This window comes from Arachis stenosperma, chromosome 9 (assembly GCF_014773155.1).
Source record: "Arachis stenosperma cultivar V10309 chromosome 9, arast.V10309.gnm1.PFL2, whole genome shotgun sequence".
Classification (NCBI taxonomy): Eukaryota; Viridiplantae; Streptophyta; class Magnoliopsida; order Fabales; family Fabaceae; genus Arachis; species Arachis stenosperma.
Genome location: NC_080385.1, coordinates 5,572,870 through 5,582,121, shown reverse-complemented (window position 1 = coordinate 5,582,121; position 9,252 = coordinate 5,572,870). Strand labels below are relative to the sequence as shown.

General features: G+C 36.2%; 1 protein-coding gene across 1 annotated transcript; it reads right to left on the bottom strand.

The window, feature by feature from the left end:
- Window positions 1-3,440: 3,440 nt before the first annotated feature.
- Window positions 3,441-6,854, bottom strand: LOC130947672 (uncharacterized). The gene is made up of 4 exons (XM_057876374.1): window positions 5,875-6,854; window positions 5,589-5,774; window positions 4,820-5,040; window positions 3,441-3,772 (listed from the first exon to the last, which is right to left on the bottom strand). The coding sequence occupies exons 1-4, from the start codon at window positions 6,802-6,804 to the stop codon at window positions 3,724-3,726; spliced, it is 1,386 nt and encodes a 461-aa protein (XP_057732357.1). The 5' UTR covers window positions 6,805-6,854; the 3' UTR covers window positions 3,441-3,723.
- Window positions 6,855-9,252: the final 2,398 nt, after the last annotated feature.

Genomic DNA, 9,252 nt, shown 5'->3' with positions numbered 1-9,252 from the left:
GTAGCTTGGTACATATTACCGCTCCGAACTCGTTGATTGTTTTCCTTCCCAGGATAAGGTTGTAGGTCGTGGAGTCCCTTAGGACAACGAACTCCGCCATTAACGACCTCTTTCCTTGACCTCCTCCTATGGAGACCGTGTTGGTGAGTTTTTAGGTCGGTTTCTCTGAGGCCCAGAGCGTCAAACACATTTCGGAACATGACGTTTGAGTCGGCTCTATTGTCAATGAGAATTCGCCTGACCAAACCAGTTCCCACTCTTGTTGTGATTACCATAGGAGGGTTCTCCGGAACGTCATGGAACCATTGGTCCTCCGGTCCAAATGATATTGCCGGGACTCTCCTGGAGGGAGGCATAGGAGTAGATAATGACACGGCCAAGATTTTGGCATCTTTCTTGTATGTCGACTTCGACCTTGGTGCAGCGTCTCTCCCGACCACAACGTTCACGATGGTGAGGCCACGTTCATTGTCCTCTTCAGAATCTTGCCTTGGTTTCACGACGCGGCTCCTGTCGTCGCCAGATCGGTCGCGATCTCGCCTCCTGGGCTCTCTTATGAGGTGAGAGAACTCTGCTAGTTTACCTTCCCGGATCTCTTGCTCCAGAGCGTCCTTCAAGTCGAAACAATCTTGGGTTTTATGGCCGAAGCCCTTGTGATAGTCGCAGTAGAGGTTCTTGTTCCCTCCAGTTCTATCCTTCAACTGGCGAGGCTTCGACAAGATGCCTTTGTCGGCTATCTACTGGTACACCTCGACTATCGGGGCTGTCAGGGGAGTGTAGTTAGTGAACTTCCCTACCCGGGGGAATGGCTTGAAGGTTTTAGCTGGCCCTCCGTCCTTGGAATGCTCCCTGGGTCTTTTCCCGTTATCGGGCTGACGGGCAGGGTGATAGGCGGGCTGCCGCTTGTTGGCTGCCATGACTTGGCTGACCTCCTCGTCGTTGATGTACTCTCTAGCCACATTTTGGATTTCTTGCATTGTCCACACGGGCTTTGGTAAGGTGCTTCTTGAAGTCTTCATTCAATAGCCTGTTTGTCAGACACAAGCTGGCCACCAAGTCGGTCAAGCCGTCGATCTCCAGGCATTCGTTATTGAATCTGTCCAGATACTTCCTGGTCAACTCCCGTTTCTTTGTGTCACTCCTAGTAAGTTGATCGGGTGCTTAGCTTTGGCAATATGCGTGGTGAACTGAGCCAGAAAAGCGCAGGTTATGTTCGCAAAGGTTGTCACAGAGCCTTGGGGGAGAACGTTGAACCAACGAATTGCCGGCCCTGCTAAGGTCACGGGGAAGGCGCGATATCTCACTTCAGCACCCACACCTTCCAAATTCATGCTGGTCTCAAAGGCCGTTAGATGTTCCTGAGGGTCCTGGGTTCTGTCGTATCTCATGTCTGTTGGCTTATCGAAATGTTTCGGTAGCCAGACCTCGAGAATGGAGTGGTGAAAAGGGGTTGCCCCCATGATTACAGGGTGTTGCCGCCTCCTTGGTCTTTCTCTGCTATCTTCTCGGTTTTCCTCCTCGATACGTCTCACTGGAGGTCGATTGTAGATTATAGGGTCTTGCCGTCTCCTCGACACATCTCTGCTTTCTCCTTGGCTTTCTGGCTCGGATCGGGGGGTCAGTGTGCGTCTAAGGCAGTCTTTTCGAGGGCTTCTTCCTCTAGTTTCCCCCCTCCTTTGAGGGGATCAGGACCGAGATTGCCTCGGGACAGACTGGTAGCGCTCTCTGCTCGCTAGCTCCCACTCCAGGTTCTGTATCCTGTGACGCAGCTCCTGCATTATTCTAGCGTTGTCGCTCCCCGTCCCCCCGAAGGGACGCCTTTCCTGGGAATGGGTGGGTAGTTCATCTCGCCGAGGGGGGGATCTCGTGAGTTCACAGGAGGAAGCCAAGGAGGCTACCCTACTGGCGCGGCGAACTAAGTCCTCCCCACATGGCTCGCCTCCATCATCTCCTTCCACAGGACCTAACAGAAAATCCATTTAGGCCAGTTTTGAGGCCCCACAGACGACGCCAATGTTCGGTAGTTCGGTTGCCGAACAGGTCGGGTTGGTAAGGTGAGCGAGATGGAGAAAATCTGGATCTGGCTGTTGGGGAATGAGTGGATCTCCTGGGTCGGTGTCGAAGAGTGAAGAGCTGGAGCCTCGCGATCTCCCGAGCTGTTGTGGTGTAAAGGGGGAGCCACTTGCCAAAAGGATTCCGACGTCCAAGTCAGAATCCATACAGATGGCAGTAAAAGTGAGTGGATAGTGATGTACCGTGGGAGAGGGGGTAAGACCCTCCCCTTATATACTCTGTGCCTAGGCCGGTCCCCACGGGGTCAGACCTGCCTTCCAGGAAGTTTTCCTTCCCAACTGTCAAGTGCCTTGCAGGAAGAGAAAGAACGTTCGGGTGTTCCCCTCGGATCGAATGTCTAGCACTCGCCAGATCGGCCACTCGGGCCGGAACGTTGCAAGAGGTGGACCGGGCCGAAACAAAAAATATTCTACATATATTAAAAGTAAACATCTAGTTAATTAGTGACTGATTTTTTATATATACGTAAAATGATTGTTAAAAAATACTACATAGAATATTAGAAACCAGAAATAAGTTATTAATTAGTTAACAAATAAGAATATTTATTTGTTATTTACAAAAAATAGTTTGGAGGTACTTGCTGTAAAAAGTATTTGATTATTACAAAAAATTTCACATCATTAAAAACATTAGTAATAACTAATTGATGGTTACAAATCACAAAACTTGTTGTTACGAATCTCTTGATTTGTGACTACTTACTTAAAATTATTTTTGAATTTAGTTTAACCTATAAAAATCTAAAATTACATTCAACTAATAACCTAAAATAATCATCTCCAATAAAATCTTAAAAAAAATTATACAGTACCTCAATACATTTAAATTTGTTTTTAATATCTCTTTTTTCTTTTGAAGTACCTTTTGACAAATTAATTTAAAATAACACTTTAAAAAATATTAATTACGTTCCTTATATATATATTCTAATTAAATGGTATGTTATAATATAATTAATTTTTAAAATCATAATGCTATAGATGAAAAAAAGAGTAATATATAAAACAAGTTTTATGAGATAAATTATAATATCAAATAAATAATTAAAATAAATAAAAATAAAAGTTATTAATTAATTAGAATTTATAAACGAATTCAATAATTTTAATAACTTATATACTAATAGAACATATTAAATTTTTAATAAGTCACCAAAAAAATATTAAATTTCTAATAGTAAGTCATAAGAAAAAACTCAATAATAATCATAAGTGTCATTTTATTAAAAATATATTTTAGAAGTATAATTAATGTGTTTGTACTTTGTAGTTTTACAAAAAAAAAAATATTAATTTTTTAATGATCTTATCAATGTACATTAAAAATTATATTAATAAAATATTTTTTTAAATATTACACTAACGTCTATTATAATATTAATAATATAAAGGAGTTTTAAAACTTCAAATTATAGAGGAGTATGGAATCAACATGGTGCCATCATCAGATAATACTAGTAGCCACCATCTCAGTCTAATATGCAAAATTATTATGCTAATTTTTCTGCTTTTAGTCATAGTAGTCGAACATTAGGGATGCAAAAACCACAAGCAATAATTCATAATAGGTCTTCGATTGCAGTTGGACCTGGTATCTTCATAATGTATTGTTGGGAAACCAAATCATGAATCCTCAATGCAGCATGAATTAGTTGACGCTGGGACCGGCGTTGATGCCGCCGCCGGACACAGAAGTACTGCCGCCAAAAGAGATGAGTTTAGGTGAAAATATAAATCCAAGCCAAGCAAATAAATAACCACCAGGCAATGTTGTAGCATTGCATGAATTACAATTATATAGCTTATAATTCTATCATCACGTTTAAGTTTAAGTATACCTTTCTAGCTTTAACAGGTCTAGGGAATAACAAACCTCAAGGAGAGATCGAATTGACTATCCATGTGGTAATTTTCTAATGTATGGTTGATATAAATAGATGAAAATATTATTAGATTTTATTAATATATACTAGGATTATTATAGTTTTTTACTTTCTGTTGACAAGTATTTGAGTTAATTAATTCTATATTTTATCAAAGTAAATCTAGATTAGAATTTATTCACTTCAAATTATTATCTATAGAGTGTGTTACTTTCCTTATGAAATAAATTAAAAATAAAAATATTCTACATATATTAAAAATAACCATCAAATATATATATTCAATTAAATAATTAACTACTAAAATAATCAAATGTCATAAAGTCATAACAGAGTAAGCAAATATGCAATAAATAAATAATAAAATTTGTTTATAGTTGTATCATAAAAAAAAATTGAGTTGTTAAATATATATTTCTATATCTAATAGTTAATTAGTGACAATTTTTTTATATATACGTAAAATGATTGTTAGAAAATACTACATAGATATTAGAAATCAGAAATCAGTTATTAATTAGTTAACAAATAAAAGTATTTATTTGTTATTTACAAAAAATAGTTTGGATGTACGGCTGTAAAAAGTATTTGATCATTCTGTAACAAGATATTTGATTATTTTAATATAAAATCTTTTATAAGTTTAATTATTTTGATGAAAAATCTTTGACAAGCAAGCTTGATTATTCTGATATAAAATGTTAAAATTGTGTGAAATAACTTATTTTTTATGCTGAATGTTAAAGCAGAACATATCAATTACTTTCAACTGGTTCATCCACAGTTTAACACAAAGTAGGCAAGAAAACAAAAACGACATAACAAATTGCAGTTGTAGTTTTATATTTTAAGTTGTCTTACTGTAATGAGTCCCACTCTAACTCAAAGTTAAGATGCAGAGTCGGGGAAGAAAAATTTATTGGCAATGAATCCAAGAGTGCTTCACAATCACTGAGGTTCTCATATTTTTTAGGAGAGCTTCTGACTTTGACATCTTTCAAATCATGCCACCAACATTTCATTTGACTTGAACTGCAGCATCTCTCTTCCTCGTTGTTGCACCTTAGCTTCTCCAATAGTAGCTGTTGTTGATTTGGCCAATTCACAACTAGAATTAGAGAGGTGAAGGGGGTGGGAGAATACGTGTTTTTTAAGCGTAAAACTAGCTTTTAATATTTAAAAATCAGAATTTTTAAAAAAGTTGGCTACTTTACTGCATATAGAATTGGTTCATAAACTTTCTCATTTTTTTAATATGTATTGATATATAATAAATTAACACAATAGCACTCAGAAAATAGAGTTATCAAACATTTTCAAACTACCGAAACTGAAAGATTCACAACTAACAACTAAAATCACAAAAAAAATCCTTTAGATTTAAAAAATTGGCAAATACAATTGATGATAATCTTACATAGTATCATTTCAGTGTTTTATATGTAACAAAAACAAAACTATTTAACAATTTATCAATTTTGTCAACTTAGTAAATCTTTAGAAGGCTACTTTAACCTTTTTATTATCTTTCAAATGATTTTTGTCTTTTCACGAATCAAACCACTGAAAAAATTGATCATGCATTGGACAATTAAATCAGGAGTTAAGGGGCAATGAATCAATGACAAACCTTAAGGAATATTCTGCTGCAGATCTTCAGGTTCAAAGAAATAATAGCAGGACGGAAGCTCCAAAACAAATCATTGATAAGAAGCACACACAACTCTTCAGTTTCTTCAGCTACCAATAACCTCAATTGTTTGATCCTTGGCAAAGGGACTTGAACATTTTGTAGTACATCTTCATTGAACACAATCTGCTCATCCAAAATACAATTCCAACATAAATGACATCAAAGTTCTGCATGTAAAGTTTTATTTTAGCAACTAAAACAGAATTTGGTAATGTACACTTACAGATGAACCTTTCATGATTCCAAGATACAAGGATACCATAACATTTCTTGGTGCTATGTTCTGGAGAAATGCCCTAAGCCTTTTCAAATCCATAATACGAAATTCTATTGCCAAGACAACATCAAAATCCACCTGATTTGAACAGTTCACAAAAGACATAGCTGCTGGCATGTGGCTGGATTGTCCAGAATATGTACATGACTCTAAATTCGGCGCATCGATCCTAGCTTCCTTCAACTCTACACAAGCCTTGAAGGACAAAACCTTGAGGCGAGAACTGGAGATCATTAGGCTCTCAGATGTAACACAACCACTTAATTCCAACCTCTCAAGGAAAGGAAACTTGTCAAAAAGTTCAAGCAACCATTGGTTAGAGACAAAAACAGAACTCACAGCCCCTAAAAGAAACACCTTCAAATTTCTGCACTTGTCTATACTGATATCACAAGGGAACTCTAATTCGTCATTACCAAAATGAAGATACTCTAGACTCGGCACATCAACATGAATTTCACGAAATCCAGAAAACTTAGCAGACTTTAGCTTAGGCAAATCATGTATTTTTACATTTTCCAATCCAACACAGTGCTCCAATACTAAGTCCTCAATCATAGGACAACCAGAAATGAGATCTTCAAGCGCTTGTTCATGTCCCAAATAAACATTAACTAAGGACAATATCCGCAACATAGGGAACCTAATTCTGTGATTTACAATCAATTTGTCTGCTCTAATCTTCCCTGACAACACTAATTCAGTTAATGACTTGGCTTTCAGTACATATGGTGGCAAGTAGTAATAATTATCAACCGCGTGTGAGTCAAACTTACATCCAAAGAAACAGTCAGCAAGTTCAAGTTCAAGCTTTAGCACCTGAATACTACCACTTTCACCTGCTATCTTCATCCACCGGTCAACGAGATGTGGCATGAACCGAGATGGAAGAACATCATACTCGGGTTAAATTCTTTGATGGCAAAGCCTTGGTGTGGAACCTACAAGTGTCCTATCCCAGACTTGAGGAAGCTGTTCACTTTCCTCCTGTTGTCTTGTATCTTCAGGGGATCTTTTCTATCCTTCCATTGCAAGTGCACGCATCGAGAGCCGTCGAAGACCAAGATGGGAAATGAGGACCATGTTTCATGCCAAGCCTTGGACAAAACACTGGTCCTTTGCAGCTTCGTAAGGCACCTTGAAAGAATGTCATGCAGGATTATCTTTGGCAGATCAGAAATTTTGTCCATTTCCTTAATAAAATCTCTGCGCTCCCCTAACAGAAACAATTACTAAGGATTAAATAATGTTCTTCAATTACATTCAATAATTCTATGCTAATAACTTTCATCATAATAGAAGAGAAGGGTCATTGATATATTGAAATGAAAAGTTGTAGTGGATGCAAGTGTATGAAAAAGCTGTTTGAGTGTAATTGCATACCAGTGTGTTCAAGAATTGCTGAGACTGAGATCGTTGATGTGCATTGAGTTTTTGGTAAAGTGTGGAAAACCTAGCTCATCAAGATCTTCATCTGCTATGAATTATTGAATATATTTTTCAAGCAACTATCTTTCTTTCTTCCCTGCCAGTGCCTTGTCATGTCAAATATGACTCATGAAATATTTCAGGTTAAGGTTTAATCAACTTTCTCCCATTTGAAAGTTGTGTAGCATGTAAAACAGTAAAAGGAAGGTGTGGGAGGAGATAGTGGAATATTATTATTAGGAGTGCACATGACTCAGTATGGCATGAAGATTCGGTCCTTGAATATTTTGGGACTAATTTGTGTCTCAAAAATATATCCGATCATTATTTAAAATCAGATACGAATTAGAATGAATTCAGCTTCACCTACTTCATGTGCACTTTAGAGGGACTAAAAAGGTATATTTATTTAAATTAATTCTAATATTATGTTATATTAATTATAAGCTTATTATTTTGTTTTTAATTACATTTGTTGAATTAGGAAATAGATCAAAGAAGTATGAAATTAGAATTTATGAACAAATTCAAATTCAAGTATAGTTATCAATTTCTCTGCAACAAGTATTTTTTTTTCTTTTTTATAAATGAATGCATTATAATTTTTTGACATAACATTTATCAAGACCCGGACTTCACCAGAGTGAGACTTGGTTTTAGTGTGGTCCGAAAGTAGTATAATTTCATCATATTTAAGGTTGGATAAGGATCTCAAAATAGACCGATCATTATTTTAGGTTGAATCCTAGTCAAGATGAAACCCGATTTCACCCGACCCATGTGCACTTCTAAGAGAATTAATCAAAACTTAAAATAGTATTTTTATATTTAACAATAAAAAATAAACTAAGTTATATTACTAATAAAATTTATTTTTTTTATTAATATTTGGCTAATTTTAAATTTTAAATACTATAATAGAACAAAAATAAAATATTAGTTTATATTAATAAAAGATTACTCCCTAATATTGCTGAGACTGAGATAGTTGATGTGCATTGAGATTTTGGTAAGGTGTGAAGAGTCGTGAAATATTTCAGGTTAAGGTTTAATGAACTTTCTTCCGTTTGAAACTTGTGTTGCATGTAAAACAGTAAAAGGAAGGAGTGTGAGGAGATAGTGGAATTAATCAAAACTTGAAATAGTATTTTTATACTTAACAATAAAAAATAAACCAAGTTATATTACCAATAAAATTTATCATTTTTTTTTAATCAATATTTGACTAACTCTTAAGTCTTAAGTTATTAACTTTGTCCAAATGCCAAAAGTAGGCTATGCTTCAGTGAATTGGAGAGTGAGGTTCAACCCGAAATGCCTAGGGAAACTAAGAGTGAGGTTCAGTCTTCAACATGACTACCCGCTAAATTTTGGTTTTGTAAAGAATGTTTGGACAATGGTATAGTGAGAAGCCGAACTGAGCAAGGAAAGAATGCACCTAAAAACAAGGAAAACCAACCAGATACTTTGCTAAAAACGACAAATTTCTCACTAGAAAATTGATCATTTGCAATTATCTTATTCTGTAATTCACATTCCACTTAGGTTTTTTTTTTGGTCAGGTTATACCTCCCTTCCCTTTTCCCATGAATTTTATATATCAACTTTCTAGTCATGGCTAGGATTCGAACCCGGTGCACCTTCTAACAATGGAACCATAAAAAGTAACAAAAAAAAGAATGTGTTCAAAATGTATGATTTTGTTTCTTGTTAAGTGTTAATCTACCCCTATTGGTATCAGATAGTGATGCAATATAGAAGAGTGGTAGCTACCATCAAGTTTGTCAATAATGTACTCTCCCTTTTCCCCCTTCCGCCGACAGCAAACAAAACACCAAACCAAGTCAAACCCTTCAAAACTCAAGCCTGACAACCGACTTTGATACATTATAATGT